Source organism: Balaenoptera physalus, assembly GCF_965194825.1.
Source record: "Balaenoptera physalus genome assembly, chromosome: 16".
In the NCBI taxonomy this organism is placed as follows: domain Eukaryota; kingdom Metazoa; phylum Chordata; class Mammalia; order Artiodactyla; family Balaenopteridae; genus Balaenoptera; species Balaenoptera physalus.
In genome coordinates this window covers 82,554,526-82,580,982 of record NC_138898.1, presented here as the reverse complement: position 1 = coordinate 82,580,982, position 26,457 = coordinate 82,554,526, and the positions used below count along the sequence as shown (strand labels likewise).

The following is a 26,457-nucleotide window of genomic DNA, read 5'->3' as shown; positions in this document are numbered from 1 at the left end:
CTGGATTTAGCCTTGATGGTTGGTCGGTGAGCTTCAAGTAGCTCTCGCCACGTGACACATCATGCCCCAGGGAGGAAGTGGGGCGGGAGGGCGGGCACAGGCCGTCCCTGGGGGCCAGCGTTGAGCTCCTGGCTTTGGAGTGGGACCAGCTTGCAGAGTTCTGTCCGTTTGGTATTTGTTAAGGGCCCTCTTGGTGTCAGGACCCCTGCCAGACGCTGGCGTGCAGCGGGGACAGCCCCAGCCCTGCCCCCCAGAACAAACAGCTGTCCATGCCCTTAGCGCTGTTCTCCCCAGCCTGGTCTGGGAAGTCCCCATCCCACGCCCGCGGCCCCAGGCACTGCCGAGCTCTCCCAGGGCCAGGCCAGGGGCTGCGCGCGCACTGACGACAGAGAGCACAGGCCTGCCCTGGCGTCTGAGTCCTGCGCAGTCTGCCCCAGCGGCCTGGAGTGCCAGCTCTCATCCGTGTGACACTTCCCTCCTTAAAGGCCAGGTTTAAACGGCAAGAAACCGCCTTGGACCTCCCTGAATCCTCCCAACAGTCCACGGAGTAGGTACGGTTGCTAATGCCATTTAACAGAGGAAAAAACAGGCTCGGGGTTTGCCCAGGGGCACACGACCCTGTACGGGAGGAGGTCAGCGTGGGTTGGGTTCCGGGCCCTGTGCTCGTAGCCAGCGGTTGGCGTGTACGTGGCCTCCCACAGATCAAAGGCTCAGTCTGATGCCTGTGAATGTCCAGCACTGGAGCCCTCGCTCCTGTGTCCCTAGGGACTGGACAGCAGTGTCATCAGGCCCAGGGGAGAAGGAATTCCCACGTGTGGCACGGGTGTGTCCCAAGCCCCGATCCTGAGTGCAGGCTCCCGGTTCTCTTCTGATGAGGCCTCAAGGTCCATCCCTGACCCAGCCAGAGCCCGCTCCTCGTCTGATTTGCTGAGAAAGGAAGGCTCAGGGTCCCTTGGGAAGCAGGTTGTGAGTGGCCGGCATTTCCACGCAGACCCCTGCTTGCCCTCAGAGCCCCGCACAGCCAGCCTCACCGCCAAGGGAGCCCTCAGCCTACCAGCCAGCAGCGGCCCTGGGGCCCCTCCTCCTCCTCCAGGCACCAGGCGGGAACTGCCTAGCATGGGCATCAGCAGGAGGGGCTTAATTCAGACTTGGGAAGGAACGTCCCGTACAGAGCGCTGCTTTGTTCCCATCTTGGGAAGCCTGACAGGAGATCCCAGAGGGCACTGCCTGGGCCTCAGGCCCTCAGGCCAAACCTTTCTCCACGTAGCCTGTCTCCAAGGCCCAGCCTTGGGGATTTCCTGGTTGAGGAACTGCCCAGCCCCGTCCATCTGGGGAAGGCGGTATCTGGAGAGGCCAAGGTCTTTGGGCCAGACTGGGAAGCCCTGCTTCCCGTCCAGTCTGGCCTGTTGTGAGAATCTCCCTCTTTGGGGCGTTTGCCCAGTCTGGCTCCTCCTTCGTGAACCCCAGTCGTCATTCATTACTCAGAAGGGCCGATGGTTAAGAGCGTGGGTCCAGGGCTTCCCTGGTGGCGCATTGGTTAAGAATCTGCCTGCCAATGCAGGGGACACAGGTTCGAGCCCTGGTCCGGGAAAATCCCACATGCTGCAGAACATCTAAGCCCATGCACCACAACTACTGAGCCCACACGCCACAACTACTGAAGCCCGCGCACCTAGAGCCCATGCTCTGCCACAAGAGAAGCCACTGCAACAAGAAGCCTGTGCCCTGCAATGAAGAGTAACCCCCGCTCGCCGCAACTAAAGAAAGCCCGCGCACAGCAACAAAGACCCAACACAGCCAAAAATAAAAAAAGAGCATGGGTCCAGGGTCCAGACTGCCTAGGTTCAAGACCCAGCTTTTTGCTTACCAGTGGTGGCAACCTATTTACCTCTCTGTTCCTCAGTTTTCCCATCTATAAAGTGGGGGAAATAACAGTACCTACCTGATAGTCTCATTGTGAGGATAAGATGTGATCCTAAATATAAAGCACTCCTGACCCAGGCTAAGTCCTTTGTTAGCACTCAATGGGAAGTGGGGGGGAGATTCTGGGGGCTCTGGTATTCATCTAATACCTGGGTGATGGATAACGAGATATCTATAATGTTAGCTAAAATTTTATGTTTAGTTAAACTTCATTTTTCTGCAGTTTTCTATAATTTCACAATTTGAAAGTTCTAAAATTTTTGTTTGTATCTCCCCCCCCAAAACAAACTTTTATTTATTAATTAACTCCAGTTTTGTTCATTTTTTTAAATTAAGCATTTGGTCACTCACTTGTTTCATCCATGCATTCAAGTAAATCTATCTCATCCCAACAAAAGGCTATGAGCCTGCTTACGGAGGGACTTTCAAGGTAAACACGAGTTCTTAGCACTTCATGCTTTGGACGCCTGCGCTCTGCCTGGGCGCGGTAAGGAGCAAGGGGACGTTTGGGGAGACCACAGGAGGGAAGTGGAGAGGTAGCAGCTGATGGCTTGGGCCGCTGAGTTGTGCCTGGTGTCTGCAGGACAGGGCAGCCTGGCCAGGCAATTATGCAAGAGTGGAAAGACCGCTGAGAAGAAGGGAAGGAAGAGCCGGGGCCACGACCAGACCCGGCACCGGGTTGGGGGGCGGGTACCACTGCAGCCAGCCCCACCCGCCACTTCCTCTACCCTTCCCAGGTGAGCCAATGCTGCAAGTCTGACCTCTGTGTGGGGACCGCAAGGCAGCGCCACGTGGGACAGGGAAGACCAGAGACAAGCTGAGCGTCCCTCAGGGAGGGGGCATTTAGTGAGTAATGAAAGGACAGCCGCTCAGCCGTGAGCCAAGGGCCTTGTGCTGCAGGGGCCACTGATGTGGAATTAAGTGAGGACTGCCGTCCATCATGTGATCCCACTCAGTCTGTTCTTTGCTTTCAACTTTCTTTTGAGGTACAACACACCCACAGAAAAGGGCCGTGCATGAAACTGACGTGCCTGGGGCTGGGTTAATTTTCAGAAAGTGAGTGCACTTGTGGAAGTGGCATCCTTATCAACAGAGCAAATCACCTGCCGCCTCCTACTTCCCTCCACTCACTGCTGCCCCCCCACCCCCAACCCCACCCCCCGCGCCGGAGGTCACCCTGGCTTCCAACCCCATTGACTGGCATGGGCAGTTTTTGAGGTTGGTGTCAATGGCATTCTGCAGAAGGTGTGCTTTGTGTCTGCCTTCTCTATCTGCGCATTGTGTCTGGAAGGTTCACCCGTGTTGTGTCCGGCAGTTCCTGCCCATTGCTGAGTAGTGCATCATCCTTCTGTGCAGGAAGATCCTAGATGTGTAAATGGAAATGATCAGGGAAAGGACTTGCAAGGCTGGTCACACCTGGGGCTGGTGACCTCAGGGTGACTGGGGAGCAGCAGTGACCAGAGGGGACCTGCCAAGCGGATCTTTCAGAGCAGAGGAAATGGACGCCGTGCTTCCTAGATAAAATCCCCTGCCAGAGACCAACACTCACCCCTGGTGGTCCAGGGGGACCTGTGGCTCTCAGAGTGTTCCCGGTGCTGATGGCCTTTGCCGTCATCTCTCCATCTTGGAATCTGGGGATCTGGGCCACAAACTGGCCCTGCCCACCTGAGCCTGCAGCTAAACTGCCTGGGTCTAAGGCCACTTGCTGCGTGACCTTGAACCAGCTCTATAACCTCTGAGCCCCCCAGGCCCCCCATCTACCTGGCCAAGCACCCCAGGCTTTAGTGAGAGAGGCCCCAGCCTCTCCCCCAGCAAGCTGCTGTCCTCCTCATCCCTCCATCCCAAATCCCCTTCTCCCCCTTCCCAGCAGAGCTGGGAGTCCCCTTTCACTCAGGAGGAAACCACGTGCTCTGAGCGGCCATTCTTTGATCAGGACTTGAACGCGGTTCTCACTCAGTCTGCCCCGCTGCCCCTGCTCTCAGCCACAGTCACCCGGGATGTACACCTGAGGCTTGCACACGCTCCCCTGGAGGATTCGGTCCATCAATCACTTCGTGCGTGATGCAGTTACTATCCGAATACTTACAGAGGGCCCACTGCGTGCCAGGCACCAGCTCTAGGGGTTGGGGCCAGAGCCCTCGTCAAAACAGGCCAAACCCTTCTCTCACGGGGCTCACATTCTGGTAGGGAAAGACATTGTAAAAATAAAAATAGTGATGAGTGGTCTGAAAAAAAAAAAAAACCAGGAAAGAGGGGTGGGGTCCGCATGAAGTTTTGCTATTTTATGTGAAGTTTATATCAAGGAAGGCCTCTCAGAGGAGGTGCCCTTTGAGCAGAAACCTGTAGAAGATGAGGGTGGGAGTTACAGGTGTGTGGGAGATGGGCCAGGTGGAATGGCTTGTGCAAAAGCCCTGAGATGGGAGCACCTGCAACAGAGGGGCCAGCGTGGCTGGCTCAGAGGAGCCAGGAGGAGAGAGCTGGGAGTCGGGCAGCCCTCCTGCGGGGCCCTGTGGGTCACGGCGGGGACAATGACGGGCGTGTCCCCGCACAACTGCGTGCGTGGGGCCACCCATGTCCGCACCACGGGAACCCGAGGAATCCCAGAAACTGAAAGAAGAAGCAAAGCCCTATCTGCACGCTCCCTGCCCCCACCTGCCCGCGGCCCCGCCGCGACAGAGGCGACTTCCTTTTTCCAGCCTATTTAAGTCCCAGCCCGCAGAGCCCCGGAGAAGAGGTGGCCGCACGCAGCCCAGACATGGGGGACCCCTTCATTCGCCACATCGCCCTCCTGGGCTTCGAGAAGCGCTTCGTCCCCAGCCAGCACTACGTGAGTACCGGCCTGAGGCGCCCTGCGCGTGGGGACAGGACTGGCGGGGCGCAGGTGCCGGTCCCCGCGCAGCCCCGGGACTCCCGGCCCGGGACGCGGGCGGCCGAGGGGTGAGGGCGCGGGATCGCGGCCAAGGCTCCCCGGCTCTGGGCCTCAGGCCGCCCGCCGGGGCCGCAGTCGATGTGCGCCCTTCAAAAGATGCGCGCCGCCACCCGGGCCGTCGGTGCGAGGACCCCGGCCCCCGCCCGCCCACCCCACGCCCTGCTTCCCGCCCCAGCCCGGCGTCCCCTCTCCGCGCCCGGCAAGTGTCCCCGCGGCCCCTCTGGGAAGGGTCCTCGGGAGGGCGCGCTGGTGGCGATCAGTTACATTAGAGTCGTGACCCCTCCTGTAGGGTGACACCACCACAGGGACCAGAGGAGTCCCCCCTCCTGCCCTGGGGGAGCTGGAGGAGTTCAGGCCCAGACATGGCCACCCCATCACGGGGTCCCCAAACCCAGAAGAAGGCCAGGGAGGGATCCAATTAGTAAATTGGCACTTGTATGACACTTTTAGTGTATGTGCCAAGACCCTTCTTTTTTAACTTTTAATTTTGAAATAATTTCAAATTTACAGAAATGTCCCAAAAAGTACCAATAACTCCAATATTCCTTCACCCACATTTCCTCTCTCCTTCTCTCACTCTCTGTCTCTCCCCCTCCGTCTCTTTGTCCCTCCTGCTTTCTCTCTCTGAATATACATTTTCTGAATCATTTGAGAGTTATTTGGAGACACTGTGTTTCTTTACCTCTAAATATTACAGGTGTGTATTTCTTAAAATCAAGGATGTTCTTTTACATAACCAAAGGTGTCAAAATGAGGAAATTAACACTGATGAAACACTGTCATGCAACCCACAGACTTTATTCGGATTTTACTAGTTGTCCTCTTGTCCCTCCTTAGGAAAATTTTTTCAGGTCAAAGATCCAATCCAAGATCACACAAATTAAAACAAACAAACGAACAAAAACTATCCAGGATCACCTGTTGCATCTGAGTTGTCATGTCTCTTTGGTGGTCTTTAAACCCAGATCAGTCTTAATCAGTCTTTGTCCTTCTCAACTTTGACTTTTTGAAGAGATGGAACCAGTTATTTTGCAGAACACCCCTCGATTTGGGTGTGTCTGATATTTTGTTAGATCTTGGTAATGCAGGAATACCCCAGAAGTATTGATATGTTCTTTTCATTGATCCTATCAGGTGGCAGGTGATTTTGATTTGTTCCTTTATTGGTGATGTTAACTTTGATCACTGAGTCCTGGAGGTGTCCTCCAAGTTTCTCTGCTGTAAAGTTACTATTTTCCCCTTTGTAATTAATAACTAAACTATGGGGAGGTTATGTAAAGCTACGTGAATATCCTGTGCCTTATAGTATCTGTATGACTCTTGCCTGAATCAAATTACTATAATGATTGCCAAAGAATGATTTTTCAACTCTATTGGTCCTTCTGCATTTATTAGTTAACATTTTCCTGTGTCTTCCCTTCTTCCTTATTTATGTCAGTATGGTTCCATGGATTCCTGTTTTATTCAGTGAGTTATAATCCAATACCATCGTTACTTATTTTGATGCTCAGAACGTCCCAGATTTGGTGACTGGGAGCTCCTTCAGGCTGGCTTCTGTACTTTTTTTTTTTTTTTTTTTTTTTTTTAATATATCCTGTCATTCTTTTTTTTTTGGGGGGGGGGTGGTGCGGACAGGGCACCTGGGTATATTCTTATGGCACAAAGTGGTCCAGCTTAACTTGGACTTTCCCGGCCCTAGTCCTGGACTCAACCATTTCACTAAAGAGCCCTGGTTCTTTTTAGTGGGAGTGATATTAGAACCCAAGATCTGGAAGCTAGGTGTGCTCATTGCCACCAAGGTGTCATGGCTCATGACTGCCTTTTCAGTGGACAGACTGGCAGAAATAGCTATTTCATATCATCCTTGCTTCTCATCACTTTATGTTTGTAGCTCCTTTCTCTCACTGCAGGAACCCTGGCTCCCAACAAGATCAGTATATTCACTCTTCTGCTCAATTCTAAAATACACATAAACTTGTTTCAGAATAATTACACCCACGCCACTATTAACAATAAACCTACTAACCTATTAAGTCAAATTTAAGTTTTCTTTGCAGTTCTTTTTGTCCTTTTGGACTGAGAATACTGAAAGTGCTGCAACTAAAAGCTACTTGGATTCTTTTCCATTTTCCTTTAATATTTAGGTTATTACCCATTTTATATAGAGTTAAGTTCATTTGTTTCTGTTTGTTTCCAACTTTAAAGTTAAAAAAATCCTTGTTGATTTAATTTTACTTCTAAATATGTAAAATATTAGCAAGTTCACCCATTTAAAGTGCACTATGGTTTTTGGTATATTTAAAGTTCTTCAACCATCACAACTATCTAATTTTTAGAACATTTTTATCATCTCCATTGGTAGCTATTCTTTTTATTCCCCAAGATTTTATTCTGAGAAATTTCAAATTACAGCAAAGTTGAAAAAAATTTTACAGCAAAACAAAACCAAACAAAAAACCCAACCAGGGACTTCCCTTGTGGTGCAGTAGTTAAGAATCTGCCTGCCAATGCAGGGGATACAGGTTCAAGCCCTGGTTCCGGAAGATCCCACATGCTGCAGAGCAACTAAGCCTGTGCACCACAACTAACTGAGCCTGCACTCTAGAGCCCACAAGCCACAACTACTGAGCCCGTGTGCTGCAACTACTGAAGCCCGTGCGTCTAGAGCCCATGCTCCACAACAAGAGAAGCCACCACAATGAGAAGCCTGTGCACTGCAACGAAGAGTAGCCCCCATGCGCCACAACTAGAGAAAACCTGTGCACAGCAATGAAGACTCAACACAGCCAAAAATAAATAAATTATTAATTAAAAAACAAAACACAACAAACCCAGCCAGTCATATGCGTACTATCTTGATTATACCATTAATATTTCCTGTAGTACTTGCTTTATCATGTATACATCCATCCATCCATCCACCCATCAATCTATCTTATTTTTGGTGCATTTCAAGGCAAATTACAAACATCAGTACACTTTGTCCTAAACGTTGGGTTGGCCAAAAAGTTCATTCCGGTTTTTCCTTAAGACCTTACAGAAAAACCCGAACGAACTTTTTGTCCAACCCAATACTTCAGCATGCATATCACAACTAGAGTTCAGTATTTTTTTGTAGTTTTTTTCTCTTTTGATGTAAAATTTATGTAAAATGAGACCCACAAATCTCAGAGATACATTTGCTCAGATTGGACAGTACATCTCCCTACGTAACACAAACTCTCATCAAGATGTAGACCGTGACCATCACCCCATCTCACGCCCCAGTCATTCCTCCCCAGCCCCAGGTTTTTTCCACCTTAAATTAGTTGTGCTTGCTCTAGAATGTCATAGATATGGAATCATATGTAGCCCTTCATGCCTGGCTTATTTCATTCAGCATAATTTAATGATTTTGAGATCCATCCACATGATTGCAAATATCAGTAATTTGTTCTTTTCTGTGGCTGAGTGGTATTCTCCTAACTATTTTTGCAGGCCTGTTTTTCCTTCCTGAGGTTTTTTGTTTTGTTTTCTTCTTGTTTGTTTGTTTTAAAATAATGGCTTTTTTGAGATATAATTCCCATACCATACGATTAACCTATGTGAATTGTACAATTCAGTGGTTTTTTAGTATATTCACAGAGTTGCACAAGCATCACTACAATTGATTTTAGATTTTCTTCATCACCCATACCCGTTAGCAGTCAAGCCTTAGTCCCCCTACCCCCAACCATGCCCAGCCCCTGGCAACAACTAATCTACTTTCTGTCTCAATAGATTTGTCTCTTTTGGACATTTTTTTTTTTTTTTTTTTTTTTTTTTTTTGTGGCCACGCAGATGGCTTGTGGGATCTCAGTTCCCCGACCAGGGACTGAACCTGGGACCTTGGCAGTGAAAGCGCAGGGTCCCAACCACTGAACCACCAGGGAAATCCCTGGACATTTCATAGAAATGGAACCATACAACATCTTACTGAGTTCTTGTGTTGTCTGAGGCCAGCCCTTTCTGTATCTTACCTTCTGTTAACTCTCATACCAGCCCTAGCAGTGAGGTCCTACTTTTACCTCCAGTTTACAGATGAATTTGAGTTAATTTGAGAGAAGTCATCTCTCTTGCCCTGGGACCCCTGAACTTGTTGCTCTTTCTATGGCCCAGGTTACCACAAAGAGCATTCTCCCTCCCACCCCCAGTCCTGTGGGCTTCCACCATGGGGTGGGGGGCTGCCCAGGTGTATGGTTGAACGAGATGCCCCACCTCTACCGCCCCCCAGGTCTACATGTTCCTGGTGAAGTGGCAGGACCTGTCTGAGAAGGTGGTCTACCGGCGCTTCACTGAGATCTACGAATTCCATGTGAGTGCCCTGTGTTGGGGGTCCAGGGAGGGTATGCCACACCCAGTCCCAGCTCTGCCCCTTGGGGAGGGGAGCAGCCCAGGTGCTGACCAGGAGCTGAGGAACCCAGAGTCCCCCCATCCCCTCCCAGCCCACAGATAAGGGGACATTATTTGTTTTAACTTTAAAAACCACTAAAGCAATTTTTATTTTGGTGAAATATGCATAACATACATTTACCACTTTACCCATTTTAAGTGTACAAGCCAGTGGCATTAAGTACATTCAGAGTGTCACACAGCCAACACCACCACCCATTTCTGAATATTTCTGTCTTCCCAAACCGAAACTCTGCACCCATTCCACAGGATCTCAAGGGGGCCGTCTCAAGGGCCCTGCTTGCTCTGTCCCTTCAGGGGACAGCCTGGCCAGTGTCACCACCGCAGGTGTCATCCTAGGAGCTTGCTCTTTCACTCACTGTCACTGGCCTGATGAGGACCCCTGGTGGATTAGAAGGAGGGCGGATAATCCTGACACCCAAGAAACCGGGTCCTCTTGCTTTGTGGGTGCCTGTTATCACCAAGGTTTACATGAGAGAATCCCCCAGGGTTCCCAACACCAGTGGCTGGTTGGACAAAATTGGGGGTGGTCATCGGGGGTCACAGGGCACACATGCTGGGTTCTGGTCTAAGACAGGGCCATGTGGATGGAGGGGCCACAAAAGCCAGATGGGTTCCCCCAGGGCCCACTCCACACGCAGGGCCCTCCTTAACCAGGGAAGGGGCTTCAGGAAGCGTGCAGGTTCCTGCACTTCTCTTGTGTGAATTATTTAAAGTGAAATGCAGATAAATGCAAAGAAAACTGTAGCCAGCCTTGTACACCCAGCACCTGGAGTCACAGCTGATATCACTGGGCCGTTTGCTATAAGGCGGTTTTTTTGTTTGTTTTTTTTTAAATTTATTTTATTTTTGGCTGCGTTGGGTCTTCATTGCTTTGCGCAGGCTTTCTCTAGTTGTGGGAACGGGGTCTACTCTTCGTTGCGGTACGCGGGCTTCTCACTGCGGTGGCTTCTCTTGTTGCAGAGCACGGGCTCTAGGCACGCCAGCTCAGTAGTTGTGGCTCGAGGGCTCTAGAGCACGGGCTCAGTAGTTGTGGTGCACGGGCTTAGTTGCTCCGCGGCTTGTGGGATCTTCCCGGACCAGAGCTCGAACCCGTGTCCCCTGCATTGGCAGGTGGGTTCTTAACCACTGCGCCACCAGGGAAGCCCTAAGGTGTTTTTAAGATAAGGCGTTTTTAAGATAAAGGAGATAAAACATTACAAAAGCAGTGGAAGTCGCCCTTCATCTCATATCCCGTCCTAGCTCCTACCCTGGGTGGCCACACACACATACACACACACACACACACACAGAGCACAGAAACAACATGCAGTAGTGTGGAGCCTGCATTTTCTGTAGTGTATATAAATGCCATCAGTGTGCTTTTTGCCTCTTTCTCAATCTTATTACTGTCGCCAGGTTACATTTTTGAGACCAGTCCATGCTGATACTTTGTGGGGCTTCATCTCACCTCTTTAAACTGTTCTGGGTTATTCCATTGTAGGATTAGCTTCTTTTATTAATTGGTCGACTCATTCATTCATCCAACCACTATTTATTGAGCACCAACTAAGTACCAGGCACGTTATACTTAGTGAGAAGGAAATGCTGCTGAAAGGCATAAAAAAGCAGATGCAAATCCTTGCCCACCCTAATAGACCTTATATTCTAGTGGAGGAGTCAGGATAACAGACAAACAAAAAAATAAGTAACTTATATAGTATGTGAAATGGTCCTTAGAATTACAGAGAAAAATAAAGCAGGGAGGGGAGGTGGGAAGAGTGGGACAAGGAAGGACAGTTGTCAGGGAGGAGGCCTCACTGAAGTGGGAGATATCTGAGCAAGGACTTGAAGAAGGAGAAAGAGAGAGAGAGTGAGCTATTGATCTGTGTGGGGGAAGAATGGGAATCACACATGCAAAGGCCCTGGGGCAGGAGTGGGCCTGGAGCATTCAAGGGTGGCCGGAGCAGAGTGAACAAGGGGAGAGTGGTGGCAAGAGAGGTGAGCAAGACAGGCAGAGGCAGGTCACATGGCGCCTTGTAGACCAATGTGGAGCCTTTGGCTTCCATTCTGAGTGAGCTGAGAGGCAGGGAGGGTTCTGAGCAGAGGAGGGATAGGACGCAACTTAGGTTTTCAGAGGATCCCTCTGGATGCTGGATTGAGGACAGACAAGGGAGGGGGAGGCGTGAGTGACCTAAGAAGGTTATAATAACCAGACCCAGTGGAAGCTCTGACCAGGGTGGTGGCAGCAAGTGTAGTGAGAAGGATCAGATTCTGAGTAGACTTGGGGAGCAGAACCAAAAGAATTTGCTGATGGATTGGATGTGAGGTGGAAGAGAAAGAAGAATCCAGGATGCCACCAGGAGCTTCTAGCCTGAGCAATTGGAAGGGTATTTAGGTCATGTCCAGTTTTGTGTTTTACAGTGCTGTAATAAAACAGGTTCCTTCACGTCTGCTTTTCTGTCTAGAAAATCTTAAAGGAGATGTTTCCTATCGAGGCGGGGGACATCACCCCAGAGAACAGGATCATCCCCCACCTGCCAGGTGAGGAGCGGGGCTGAGTCACCTGGGCAGGCTCACCTGTCCCAGCTCCCCTCCCCTGCCCTCCGATTGCCCCCTCCACTCCCACCCTCTCCGGACTTGACCTCTCGAGTGTGCTCACTGGTCCTCTGGTGCCCCTCCCTGGTCCGCCCAGCCCCGCGGTGGTTTGATGGGCAGCGGGTGGCCGAGAGCCGCCAGGGCACCCTCACTGAGTACTGCAACTCGCTCATGAACCTGCCTGGCAAGATCTCCCGCTGCCCCCACCTCCTCAACTTCTTCAAGGTGCGCCCTGACGACCTCAAGCTCCCCACGGACAGCCAGTGAGTGGCGGGAGGAGGAAAGGTGGTGGTCAGACCCTTGCCTGGAGGGGGTGGGACTTTCCCCACGTTACACAGGAGGAGCCTGAGGCTCAGAGAGGGGAAGTGACTTGCCCAAAGTCACACAGCAGGGAAAGCCAAGGAGGCAGGATTCCAACTCTGGATGCCCCAGCATCCCTGCCAAGTTTCTACCTGGACCCCTCTGAGCCTCAGGGTGCTGGGGGTCGGGGGGAGGCACTGTGGGCTGGGGGTCTAAGGTCCTAAGTCCTTGTCCTGACTCTGAGACTGCCTGGCCGTGGGACCTGGAGCCTTCTGAAAGCAACTTCCCCTTCTGTGACCGGGTGGTGAGGGCCAGATGCAGTAGTGGGTGCAGGGGAGAGTGCTTACGAACTGTGAAGTGTGGAGCCCCCGGGAGGACGTGGGGGGCCGGTGGCCTCCGTTCCTTCCTGAGCCTCTCTCAGACCCCTGCCTATCCTTTGTCACCTCATTCTCTGCCTGCCCTCGCCCCAGGGGTCTCCTGTGCTCAGGGCCCTGCGTGGACAGCATCGGAGATGCTGACGAGATCTCGTGGGAATGTGCTGCGGAAGGTCCCTCTCTCCGTCCCTCCCTGGTACCGAGTGCTGGGGGAGGCCTGGAGGACAGGGCTGCCGTAGACAGACAGCAGAGCTCCAGCCACTGCTTCTGGACCCTTGAACACATCCCCGGTCCCGGGCAGGGCAGCTCCCATTGGCCCCGGAGGATGGGGGCGCCCACTCCTGTTGGCTTCCCTCTCGAGGCTCCAGCAGAAGGGAGCTGGCCCATGAGCCTTCTCCTTTGGGTCTGCAGGAGGCTGGGGCCCCTCGTCGGGCTGGCTGAGCAGATCCTGTCTTCCTCAGAGCCCTGTCCTCCCAGTCCGGTTGCTACCTTCTCTCTGCGGAGGCCCCCATTTCCCACGTTCCTTCTGGGAACTTTCTTGGGAAGTTCTTCTGTAGGTCTGCCCGGAGCATGCTGTTCCCCAGGGGAAGCTGAGCGTCTAACCCAGACTGTTCTCTGATGCAGGGTGAAAAAGCCAGAGACATACCTGATGCCCAGAGATGGCAAGAGTAACGCTGCAGGTGAGAGGCCGGGGTCAGCCAAGTGAGGGTCACCCTAAGGGACTGCTGACACCATCAGGGACCCTGAGCTCAGTGTGTGCAGGGAAAAGAGCAGGAGGTGAGAGCAGCTGTGAAGGGTCTTGGTGGCTGCACTGAAGAGTTGGGGTCTTTGAGGGTCACTGGTCAGTGAAGGGAGCTCCCCTCCATGGCTGCAGCACCCAGCACAGACCCTGGCTCCCAGCAACCCAGAGGATGTTCTGGCTGAACGAATGAACAGATTTAGGGGCAAAAGTGGCCTTTAGGGGTGACTCAGGGGCATGACAGTATCTAGTCTTTATTGCACGATAATTGTTAATAGCACTGCCTAACATTTATCGAGCACTTACCCTGTGCCAGGCACTATTTTAAATGTTTTCCATGTATTAACTCATGTAATCATCTCTATAATAGTATGAAATAGGTACAACTGGGCTATTGTCCCCATTTTGCAACTGGACACACTGAGGCTTGATTTAAGTTGAGACTCTTTTTTTTTTTTTTTTAAGATAGTAGTCATCTTTTTTTTTTAATTAATTAATTTATTTATCTATTTTTGACTGTGTTGGGTCTTCGTTTCTGTGCGAGGGCTTTCTCTAGTTGCTGCAAGCGGGGGCCACTCTTCATCGCGATGCGCGGGCCACTCACTATCGCGGCCTCTCTTGTTGCGGAGCACAGGCTCCAGACGCGCAGGCTCAGTAGTTGTGGCTCACGGGCCCAGTTGCTCCGCGGCATGTGGGATCTTCCCAGACCAGGGCTCGAACCCGTGTCCCCTGCATTGGCAGGCGGATTCTCAACCACTGCACCACCAGGGAAGCCCAAGTTGAGACTCTTGACAAGGGACACACAGCTACTAAATGTGGAGCAGGATTTCAGCCAGTCGGTGGGACACATGGTCAAGTACTCTGGGCTACTCAAAGTGTGGTCCAGTGACCAGCAGTGTCTTAGGTCAGGCTGCTATAACAGAGTGTCATAGAGTGGGTGGCTTAAATAGAAGAAATGCGTTTTCTCACAGTTCTGGAGGCTGGAAGGCTGAGATCAAGGTGTGGGCAGGGTTGGGTTCAGCTGAGGCCTCTCTCCTTGGCTTGCGGATGGCTGCCTTGTTGCTTTGTCCTCACATGGCCTTTCCTCTGTGCATGCAACTCCCTGGTGTCTTTTCCTCTTCCTATAAGGACACCAGTCCTGTTGGATCAGGGTCCCACCCTTATGACCTCATTTAACCTTAATCACCTCCTTGAAGGTTTTATCTCCAAATACACTCAGATTCTAAGGTACTGGGGGTTAGGGCTTCAACGTATGAATTTGGGGGTGGGGGGACACAATTCAGCCCATAACAGGCAGCAGCAGTATTGCCTGGGGGCTGGTTAGACACGTAGCCTCTCAGGTCCCACCAGAGGCCTATAGAATCAGCACCTATGTTTCAGCAAGATGCCTGGGTGATTTGTGTGCACCTTGAAGTTGAGAAGGGCTGCTCGCTAACCACATCAAAGGAGAAAGAGACCGTGTGTAAAGTGTGTGACCAGTGTCTGGAACACACTAGGTGCTCAATAAGTGCAGGGCTGCGAAGACTAGTTGGTCTTTGCTGCTTTCCAGTATACAGGGCGCATCTACCCCTGGCCCGTCTGGAGCTGGGTGGGGATGGGATGCCAGTGCCTGTTCTGGTGGCCTACACAGGGCCCACAGGGGAGAGCCAGGACGAGGCGCCCACAATGTCCACTCACCCTGCCCTCCTTCTACCCAGACATCACGGGCCCCATCATCCTGCAGACGTACCGCGTCATCGCTGACTATGAGAAGAGCTCAGGCTCCGAGATGGCTCTGGCCACAGGCGACGTGGTGGATGTCGTGGAGAAGAGCCAGAGTGGTCAGCCTCCCCTCCCTGCCTGGACCTCCCTCCCCTGGTGCCTGGGCCCATGGCTACAGGCCCCCACCAAGGCTATGCCCCCCAGGCAGCCCCAGGCCTCCTCCCCGCCTGGCCCACCGGGGGGCTCTGGCTCCTTCAGGGGCCCTGACTGTTCTCCCCACACTGTGGGTCACCCTCTCTCTGAGAGTGTGCCCCAGGGCAGCTCTGGGGATCTGCACACATTCTGGGCTGTGACTGTGCATCTCTGGGGGTTATATCCGGGTGGACAGGTGAACTTCTCACCATGTGTGTGAAGTGGGTTCTGAGCTGTAGTTCTGTGACCCTGTGTGTACTGGTATGTGTGATTTTGGTGTGGAGTGTGGTGAAGGTGACATTTATGAATCTGAGTGTTGGACGCCTGTGTGTCTGTGTCTGAGTGCCCTCACCCACCCCCATCCCCCACCGATGGCTGAGGGAGGCTTCCAGGCCCGCCCAGACCTACCGCCCCGTATCCCTGGCACAGGCTGGTGGTTCTGCCAAATGAAGACAAAGCGCGGCTGGGTCCCGGCGTCCTACTTGGAGCCCCTGGACAGTCCCGATGAGGCAGAAGACCCAGAACCCAACTATGCAGGTGCCCCTCCCCTCCTCGCCTTCAGGGGTGGGAGAGAGGGGCAGGATTGAAGAGCCAGAAGTGACTGCTTTGGGGTCAGGCATGACTGTGGGGTGGGCAGGAGGGGAGGCCGGGCTGAGACCATAGGTTGGGTCTAGATGGGGTAGGAGGTGGTGCCCTTGGTCAGGACAGGGGGAACCAGGAGGTAGAATAGAGGTGAGGGGGATAAGGTCAGCCTGGGACACCAGGTGGCTGCCAGCCTGGGGCCGGGTCCAGTGGGAAGCTGCATGATGAGCCAAACTGAGGCTCAGTAAGGAGGGCTGCCTGGAGGTGGGGGCATCATGGCTGACTAGAATGGAAAAACTGGCAGCCCCTGGGCTGGATGGGTCCCACGTGGGGTTTGAAAAAATTTAGTATTGGTTGCCCGTATTTTGCAATAGAAAGATCTTACAATTTTATGTGGATTTATGACTTCTCTTTAAAAATTGGGAAAGGCATGTGTACTGGGCCTGCAGCCCCACATGCCAACAGTGGACTGGAGTTGAGTAGCTCAGGTGCCACTGGGTGGGCGCTCTACCTCCGCACTTCCTGCCTAGCCACTCCTCGTGTGCAGGTTCCTGGCCAGGTCTCTGCAGTCATGGGCGCTCCTGGCCTCTGGTGTGGGTGATGGTGGGTAGGAGTGGGCGAGCTCCCCTGGGTAGAGTAGGCAGAGGGCACAAGTCCAGAGTGTCTCCACGAGGAGGGGGGAGGGCTGGAGGAGAGAGGTCCTGGGCTCCAGCTGGAGGAAGCCCCAGGCCCAGAGAGGAGGGGCGGGGTGGCGAGCCCCGTGGTGGGGGGGGCTTCACACTCTGCCCCTCCCCTCTCCAGGTGAGCCCTACGTCACCATCAAAGCCTACACTGCCCTATTGGAGGACGAGATGTCTTTGGAGCAGGGCGAAACCATCGAGGTCATTCATAAGCTCCTGGATGGCTGGTGGGTCATCAGGTAGGAGAGCTGTGCCCTCCCTCTCACTGCACCTGCCCTGAGAGTCAGCCTGGCCTGGGGCTGGGCCTGCGTAGACTCAGTGCCGACCTGACTGTGTGACTCTGGGTAGGCCACTGCCTCTCTCTGGGCTGTTTCCATTTTGGAAGCAGACTCGTGATAATCCCAGCCTGCCCGTGTCTCAGGGTTCAGTGTCCTTGTCTGAGTGGGCACACCTTTCCTTTGTGACTTGGGGTCACGTCCCCTGACCAGTCCATCTATTCATTCTCCAGCAACACAATTAATTGTATTAATTATTATATTTGATAGCTGCTAGAGCAGACCCTGTCATCCCTTTTCCTTTTAAAATCCTTCATTGCAATTTCCATGTGTTTATTCCTCCAAGTGAATGTAGGAATACTAACTTGTTTTCCTGGTTCTGGGGAAAGCAGAATCCCAGGGTCTTGCACACGATTTCAGAGCCCTGAGTCACAGGGCCCATCCGTGACCCCAGTGAGCTTGTGGCCACAACATCCCCCATCAGTGTGGCCCTTGGCTGGGGACTTTGAGGCAGGATTTCTCAACCTTTTTTATTTTTAAATTTTTATTGGCATATAGTTGCTTTACAGTGTTGTGTTAGTTTCTGCTATACAGCAAAGTGAATTAGTTTTTTGACCCAAACTCAGTTAACCCCCATCATGCACCCCTGAGACAATGTTTGTGAGTCTCCCACCAGCCAAGAAGAATCAGAGTTTTATGGAGTGAGGTTTGTATTACGCAAAGGCTGTTGTTTTTTTACTACCAAATGTAGTAGTGAGAATGGAAAGAAAAATCTTCTCAACAGATGGTGCTGGAACAACTGGATATCCCTATGGGGGAACAAAATGAACCTAGATCCCTGCCTCACACCATACACCTTTATTTGGGACATTTCACAGATTTTACCAAGCACAAAACCCAAAACTAAGAAGCTTTTGGAAGAAAGCATAAGGGAACTTGGTGACCTGGAGGTAGGCCGAAGTTTCTTAGGACACAGAAGGCAATCACCATAAAAGAAAAAACTGGCATACAATATTGCAGATGTTTTATAGCAAACACCTGTCCCTGGGGAGATGGATCTGCTAACTTCCTCCCCCTCCCATTGTCACAACTGGGAAGTCCTGTGTCGCATTGATGAGGAAACTGAGGCACACAGGTGCAGGGTCTGGTGTTGGCTGCCGCCGTGTTTGCAACCTCCCAGCTGCCTCGACCCCCAACTGTTTAGAGGGAGCCTTGACCCCACGTCTGAGGCCCCGCCCCTGCAGCTGCTCAGGCCTCAGGGGCTGCCTCTGTTGCAGGAAAGAAGATGTCACAGGTTACTTCCCATCCATGTACCTGCAACAGGCAGGGCAGGACACAGACCAGGCCCAAAGCCGGATCAAGAGGGGAGCGCCGCCCCGCAGGTGAGCAAGGGTCCCCGGGGCAGTGGGGGCAGGCTGGGCGGGGCTGAGGAGGGTATACCACGGCTTCCGTCTGTCTGTCCAGGCCCTGGAGAGGCAGTGCTGGGGCAGGGGAGATGGTGCAGGGGCGCTCAGCCTGGCGGGGCAGGCAGCACCGTCACTGGATGGAGGCCCCCTCCCACACGCTGGGGCTGGCGCAGGGGCGGTGGGAAAGCAGAGGTGTGAGATGGAGGTGGCGGCTCCGACGCCTAGAGTCCTCGGGATGGCCCGTGAGGGCTGCGGCAGTTCGGAGGGCTTTCCTGGGGAGCGGGTAGGCTGAAGGCTGCTGAGGGGTGTGGGAAATGGGCCTGGGCTCTGAGTCAGGGCAGGGGTCCGCGTCGGTGAGGGGCAGTCGCCTTCATGCCCCGCCCAGGCTGTGCTGGACGCCCCCCACCCCCAAGCCCGCCTCCTTCCCACTCTCAGCCTCCCCGGGCTAGTCTTTGGACTCCAGGGGTGACCATGAGAGTCCCCTCGGGCAGGGACGCGGGGAGGGCAGGGACGCGGGGCGCTGACCAAAGCCCCTGTCCTGCTGTGCCCAGGTCGTCCATCCGCAACGCGCACAGCATCCACCAGCAGTCACGGAAGCGCCTCAGCCAGGACACCTATCGGCGCAACAGTGTCCGTTTTTTGCAGCAGGGCCGCCGCCGGGCGCCGCCTGGGCCCCAGAGCCCAAGGAGCCCGCTGAGTGAGTGAGGACGGGCGCCTGGGGGCAGGGCCTGAGTCTGGGGGCGGGCCGGAGGTGAGGAGGGATGTGGCCAGCGTCCAGGGTGCTGAGAGGCGGGGCCTGGGGCGGGGCCAGGTGATGGAGGCGGGGCCTTGAGGGGTGGGGCCTGAAAGGTGAAGAGAGGTGGGGCGGAGCAGGCGGGGCGGGCCTCAGCTGGCCCTGTCCACCAGCAGAGGAGGAGGAGCCGCCCAAGACCGAGCGCCCCAAGCCGCAGCCGGCCGTGCCCCCGAGGCCCAGCGCAGACCTCATCCTGCACCGCTGCAGCGAGAGCACCAAGCGGAAGCTGGCCTCCTCCGTCTGAGGCCGCCCCCACACAATGCTCTCCCCACCTCCAGCCCCTATCCCTGTATATACATGTATAGAGCCTGAGGTTTGGCGGCAGATGGCAGCCCCTGGCCCCGCCCCACCTAGCTATTCGCCACCCTTAATAAATGTTGCTTGGAGTGGACTGATGGTTTGCGAAGTCGTGCTGCGGGCTGGGCAACACCCCTGGTATTTCTAGAAATAGGACTGAAGGCTGTGAGCTCTACTGGGGGAAGGTGCAAGAACTGAGGTCCGGTTGCATACTTTCCTGGCCTTGCCCAAGACCAAGTTTGCACAAGGCCAAGTGCAAGAGGAAAGCCCAGTGCCCTCTGACTGTTTGTCTGACAGACTGCCTACTTGAACTCTGGCCTCACTGCAGAAGAGTTCTGAAGAAGAGTAGACACAGTGCATAGTTGGGAGGGGGGGTGAGCCAGGGCTGTAGGTGACCTTGTGTGTGCACCCTGATTACCAAAAAAAATGTAATTTAGGTATAGGGAGACACACCTTAGATGTAAGGACATAACGCAAAGTGAAAGTGAAGGGATGGAAAAAGATACTTCATGCAAATGGAAACTGAAAGACAGCTGGAATAGCTATACTTAGATAGAGTAGACTTTGTAACAAAGACTGTAATAAGAGACAATGGCATTACATAACAATAAAGGGGTCAATCCAATAAGAGAGTATAACATTTGTAAATATTTATGCACCCAACATAGGAGCACTAACATATATAAAGCAAATATTTACAGACCTAAAGGGAGGAATAGACAGCAATACAATAATAGTAGGGGACTTTAATACCTCATTAACATCAATGGATAGGTCATCCAGACAGAAAATCAATAAGGATTTTCCAAGATAAATCATGTTAGGCCACAAAACAAATTTTAACAAATTTAAGAGGGTCAAAGTTATATCAAGCATTTTTTTTCTAGCCACGATGGTATGAAACTAGAAATTAATTACATGAAGAAAACTGGAAGACTCACAAACATGTGGAGATTAAACAAGTTATGAACAACCAGTGGGTCAAACAAGAAATCAAAAAGAGAAACAACAACAACAACAAAATACCTTGAGACAAATGAAAATGTAAATGTAACATACCAAAATTTATGAGATGTAGCAAAAGCAGTTCTAAGAGGGAAGTTCATAGCAATAAATGCTTACCTTAAGAAACAAGAAAAGTCTCAAACAACCTAACTCTACACCCCAAGGAACTGGAAAAAGAAGAACAAATGAAGCCCAAAGTTGGTGGAAGGAAGGAACAAAAATTAGAGCAGAAATAAGTGAAATAAAGACTGAAAAGAACAGAAAAGATCAATGAAACTAAGAGCCGGTTCTTAGAAAAGATAAACAAAACTGACAAACTTTTAGCTAGACTCAGCAAGAAAAAAAGAGAGAGGACTCAAAATCAGAAATAAAAGAGATGTTACAACTGATACCAAAGAAATACAAAGGATCATAAATGACTACTGTGGGGACTTCCCTGGTGGCGCAGTGGTTAAGAATCTGCCTGCCAATGCAGGGGACATGGGTTCGAGCCCTGGTCTGGGAAGATCCCACATGCCACGGAGCAACTAAGCCCGCGAGCCACAACTACTGAGCCCGCGAGCTGCAACTACTGAAGTCTGCGCGCCTAGAGCCCATGCCCCGCAACAGGAGAAACCACTGCAATGAGAAGCCTGTGTACTGCAACGAAGAGTAGCCCCCGCTCGCCGCAACTAGAGAAAGCCCATGTGCAGCAACAAAGACCCAACACAGCCAAAATAAGTAAATAAATAAATAAATAAATTTATTTTAAAAAAAAGTTTACTATTCTTGCAAAATCAATCAATCAATCAATAAATGACTACTGTGAACAATTATATGCCAAACTAGAAGAAATGGATAAATTGGACAACCAAGAAAAAAAATGGATAAATTGCTAGAAACATACAACCTACAAAGACTGAATTGTGATGAAACAGAAAATCTGAATGGACCGATTATTAGCAAGGAGACTGAATCAGCAATAAAAAAGTCCCCAAAAACAAAAGTCCAGGACCAGATGGCTTCACTGGTGAATTCTACCAAATATTCTTCTCAAATTCTTCTCAAACTCTTCCAAAAAATATGAGGGGAACTCTTTCATATTTTATGAGGCCAGCATTACCCTGATACCAAAACCAGACAAGGATGCCACAAAAAAAGAAAATTGCAGGCCAGTATCCCTGATTACCATAGATGCAAAAATCTTCAAAAAAGTATTAGCAAACAGAATTCAACAATACCTTAAAAGGATAACACACCATGATCAAGTAGGATTTATTCCAGGCATGCAGTGATGGTTCAATATTCACAAATCAGTCAATGATACACCACATTAACAAAACAAAGGATAAGAATCATATGATCATTTCAATAGATGCAGAAGAAGCATGTGACAAAATTCAACACCATTTAGAATGAAAACACTCAAAGCGGGTATAGAGGGAACATACCTCAACATAGTAAAGGCCACATATGACAAGCTCATAACTAACATCACACTCAATGGTGAAAAGCTAAAAGCTTTTCCTCTAAGACCAGGAACAAGACAAGGTTGCACACTCTCACCAATTTTATTCAACATAGTATTGGAAGTCTTAGCCAGAGCAATCAGGAAAAAAAAAATCCAAATTAGAAAGGAAGAAGTAAAACTGTCACTATTTGCAGATGACATGATATATGTAGAAAACTCCATTAAAAACTCTTAGTACTAATAAACAACTTTAGTAAAGTTGGAGGATACCAAATCAACACAAACATCTCCTGCATTCCTTTATGCTTATAATGAACTATCAGAGTGAGAAACTATCAGAAGACAATCCCATTAACAATTGCATCGGGGCTTCCCTGGTGGCGCAGTGGTTGAGAGTCTGCCTGCCGATGCAGGGGACACGGGTTCGGGCCCTGGTCTGGGGGGATCCCACATGCCGCGGAGCGACTGGGCCCGTGAGCCACAACTACTGAGCCTGAGCGTCTGGAGCCTCTGCTCCGCAACAAGAGAGGCCGCGATAGTGAGAGGCCCGCGCACCGCGATGAAGAGTGGCCCCCACTCGCCGCAACTGGAGAAAGCCCTCACACAGAAACGAAGACCCAACACAGCCAAAAATAAAAATAATAAATAAATAATAAATAATTTTAAAAAAACAAAAAAACAAAAAAACAAAAAAAAAACAATTGCATCAAAAAGAATAAAACACCCAGGAATAAATTTAACCAAGGAGGTGAAAGACCTGTATATTGAAAACTATGAGACATTAATGAAAGAAATTGAAGAAGACACAAAAAATGGAAAGATATTCTGTGCTCATGGATTGTAAAAATTAATTTTGTTAAAATATCCATACTACCCGAAGCAATATACAGATTCAATGTAATCCCTATCAAAATTCCAATGGTATTTTTCACAGAAATAGTACAAACAATCCTAAAATTTGTATGAAACCACAAAAGACCCCAAATAGCCAAAGCAATCTTGAGGAAAAAGAACAAAGCTTGAGGCATCACACAACCCAATTTCAAACTATGTTACAAAGTTATAGTAATTAAAACAGTATGGTATTGGCATTAAAACAGAGGCATAGATCAATGGAACAGAGTAGAGAACCCAGAAATAAACTCATGCATATATGGTCAATTAATTTACAACAAAGGAGCCAAGAATATGTAATGGGGACAGAACAGTCTTCAGTAAATACTGTCTGGGAAAATTGGACAGCCACATGCAAAGGAATGAAACCGGAACACTATCTTACACAATACACAAAAATTGATGACCAACTTAAGTGTAATACCTGAAAACATAAAGCTCCTAGAAGAAAACATAGACAGTAAACTCCTAGATATAGGTCTTGGCGATGAGTTTTTGAATCTGCACCAAAAGCAAAAGCAACAAATGCAAAAATAAACAAGTGGGACTACATCAAACTAAAGGCTCCTGCACAGCAAAATAAACAATAAACAAAATGAAAAGGCAGCCTATAGAATGAGAGAAAATACCTGCAAATCATATATTTGATAAGGGGTTAATATCCAAAATATATGAAGAACTCATATAATTCAATATCAAAAACAAACAATCCAATTAAAAAAATGGACAGAAGATCTTAATAGACATTTCTCCAAAGAAGACATACAGATGGCCAAGGGGTACATGAAAAGATGCTGAACATCATTCATTCAGGGAAATACAAATCAAAACCACAATGACACAGCAAATCATACCTGTTACAATGGCTATTATCAAAAAGACAAAAAAATAACATGTGTTGGCAAGGATATGGAGAAAAGGGAAGACTTGTGCACTGTTAGTGGGAATGTAAATTGGCTGAGCCACTATAGAAAACAGTATGAAGTTTCCTCAAAACAATTAAAAATAGAACTATCATATGATCCAGTTATTCCATTAGAATCTGGGTATTATGAGAAGAAAATGAAAACACTAAAGATAACTGTACCTTGATGTTCATTGCAGCATCATTTACAATAGCCAAGATATGGAAACAACCTAAGCGACCATCAATGGATGACCAGATAAAGAAATTGTGGCATAAATATACAATGGAATATTATTCAGCCATAAAAAATAATAAAATCTTGCCACTTGCAACAAAATGGATGGACTTTGAGGGCATTATGCTAAGTGAAATAAGTCAGACAGAGAAAGACAAATACTGTATTATCTCTCTTATATGTGGAATCTAAAAGACAAAGAAAGAAACAAAAAACAAGCAAGCTCTTGGATACATTAAACAGATTGGTGGTTGCAATAAGTGGAGGGTGGGCGAGGGTGGAAGAAATGGGTGAATTGTTATTTACTTATTTCTTTATCTTTATTTTAGTTTATGTAAATTGAATAAACATTTTTTTAAACTGGCAAATATAAACAGGAGAGTATAATTGATCTCTCATTCCAGATTCAATTGAAAATAGCCATCCTGGGGCCATTGCTAAGGCACAGAATGGGCACAGAAATTTAGACGTCTACCCAGTTTTCACTCCCTGAGACATAGTGGGGGTCTTGGCTAATAGAGCCGTGAATATTCAGTGAAGGACAATAGTTTATCACACACACAAAGAATTATAATTTAGCTATAGGGAGGGGCGCCTCTGATTATTCACTGAGAGCCTGCTCAGTTAGGAGGTTGTACCAGAAAGCGATTATTCACCACCCACTCCAGCACTGCTGCTAGCCCATGGCCTCCAAGTCTTTGCTGGTGGGTCTGTCCCCAAATGCAAAGATACCATGATGCAAACTGGAGCTGCAAATCTCGTGAAAGATGCAGCTTGTCTCAAAGGCCATGGGTGGCATGGAGAGCTTCTCTTCCTGTGTGGGAAGCAGCATATGAGGCTGGACAAGGCTGGTCGCTTAGAGATAAGAGGAAGTGGGTTGCTCCCAGTCTTGGCTCAGTCATATGAGTGACCATGCTGGTCAAGCCACTTGGCCCAGCACACGCTACAGGTAGAGAAGGAACCTGGGAACCCTGGGAGTTGAATCAAAGCAGAACAGCCCCATGAATGGTCCAGCCAACAGAAGGCAGCCCAGACGGAACGCTGCGGTCACCTCCCTGTTACCTGATGGGCTAACCACCCGGGAGCCACATGTGACAATGACGAGCGGGGGCTCTATGACAGAGGCCTGCCAGGTCTCCACATAAGCATGGTGGCTGCTTAGAAAAGGAAGAAGAACATGGACTTTGGAGTCACATGGACCTGGGTCTGAATCCTCTCCTGGCTGTGTGGCCTCAGGCAGGCCATTTAATCACTCTGAGCCCCAGCTGCCTGTCTAAAAACGAGGGGGCCGGTCTTTCCCCGCAGGGTTTGCAGGACCACGCCTCTCGTGTTCAGAGTCGACATCTGCTCAGGTACACCAGCAGCTGGCCTCCCCTGACTTCCGCTGTGAACCAGTCCATCCTTCATTCACTTCCCAGGAAGTGAGCCTCTGAGCCAGCCAGACCCAGCTGGACCTGCAGTCAACCTCCCAAGGTCAGGAACTGCCCAGGTTGGGTCATTCCTGTGTCTGAGGACATACATCCAGGCCCCAGCTGGGGCTGGGTCCGCTGCCCAGGTGAACACCTAGAGGTTGGTCTCTCCCCCTGGCAGCTTCCCTTCATTTCTATCAATGCCTTTTCCTCCACTGCTTCCTGAATGGGTCATCAGGTCGGATCTTCAACCTTTTTGTACCCTAATCAGATTAATTCCTCCAAATCTGGAAAGTATTCACAATTTTGGGTCACTAATTCCAGCAACTAATAGATACTAAGAACACAGATATCTCTAACTTTATATCTATACCTGTATCTGTATCTGCATCTATATCTATATGCTTTTTTTTTGAGTTGATAAATTTTTGTTACCTTGTGTGATTTTTTTTTTTGCAATTGAAGTATAGTTAATTTACAGTGTCATGTTAGTTTCAGGTGCATCTATATGTTTTTAAGTGACAACCCTCCAGGGGAAAAATTCCATAAAGAAAAGGACATTATTTGGTCAACTGACAAAACTGGAATATGAATGGTAAACCAGACAAAAGTATTGCATCAGTGTTCAACTTACTGGAGTTGGTAACTAAATCATGGCTATAGAAACCCTCTTCTTAGAAAATACTCCCTAAAGTATTTAGGGATAAATGAGGTAAGCAACTTTCCCTCAAATGGTTCAGAAAGAAACTATGCACATAAGTTTATATACATTATTACAGATAATCATACAGTCATTTATACACACAGGCAATGTACACACACACGGGAGACAGAGAGGGGGAGAGAAAGCAAACAAATGATAAAACGGGGTAAAATGTTAATAATATGAGAATCTGGCAAAAGGGCCTTAAGTGTTCTTCAGGCGCCTTTCATTTCTGCAACTTTTCTATACATTTGAAATGATTTCAAAATAAAAGTTAAAAAAAAAAAAAAGACAGCCCCCAAACCTCAACTTAGGCTTTGAAAACCTACGTTATTTGTTTGGGGATTTTCCATTTTAAGTCCTACCTTTTCAGGTTCGTGTGGAGGCAGGGACGGCTAAGGCAGGGACACCACAGCATGTGAACACGTCTCTAACTGATTCTCCTTCAACTTGGAAACACGTGAGGTCACACGGAATTCCACGCCAATGGCGGGGAGATAGATGTGTGTGCACATATACCCCCAGTGCATATATGCATCTGTCTCTCCGTTTCTCTGTGGACCGATTTAAACTTCAGAATGCAGCCCCAATGCCCACAAGGGTCAAGCAAGTATGTGAGTGAGTGAAACAGGCCAGGCGTAAGAAGAGTCAACTA

At 49.9% G+C, this 26,457-nt stretch overlaps 1 protein-coding gene across 3 annotated transcripts; it reads left to right on the top strand.

The window, feature by feature from the left end:
• The first annotated feature begins 3,115 nt into the window (after positions 1-3,115).
• NCF1 (neutrophil cytosolic factor 1) lies at positions 3,116-22,019 on the top strand. 3 transcript variants are annotated; one of them, XM_082431213.1, is made up of 11 exons: positions 4,593-4,750; positions 9,105-9,185; positions 11,731-11,806; positions 11,958-12,123; positions 13,159-13,214; positions 14,971-15,093; positions 15,596-15,703; positions 16,550-16,667; positions 17,981-18,085; positions 18,661-18,806; positions 19,019-22,019. In XM_082431213.1, the coding sequence occupies exons 1-11, from the start codon at positions 4,679-4,681 to the stop codon at positions 19,144-19,146; spliced, it is 1,179 nt and encodes a 392-aa protein (XP_082287339.1). In that variant the 5' UTR covers positions 4,593-4,678; the 3' UTR covers positions 19,147-22,019. The 3 variants fall into 3 exon arrangements, with proteins under 3 accessions (XP_082287340.1, XP_082287339.1, XP_082287341.1); XM_082431215.1 differs by lacking the exon at positions 9,105-9,185; XM_082431214.1 differs by lacking the exons at positions 9,105-9,185; positions 11,958-12,123 and having other exon boundaries at positions 3,116-4,750.
• Positions 22,020-26,457: the final 4,438 nt, after the last annotated feature.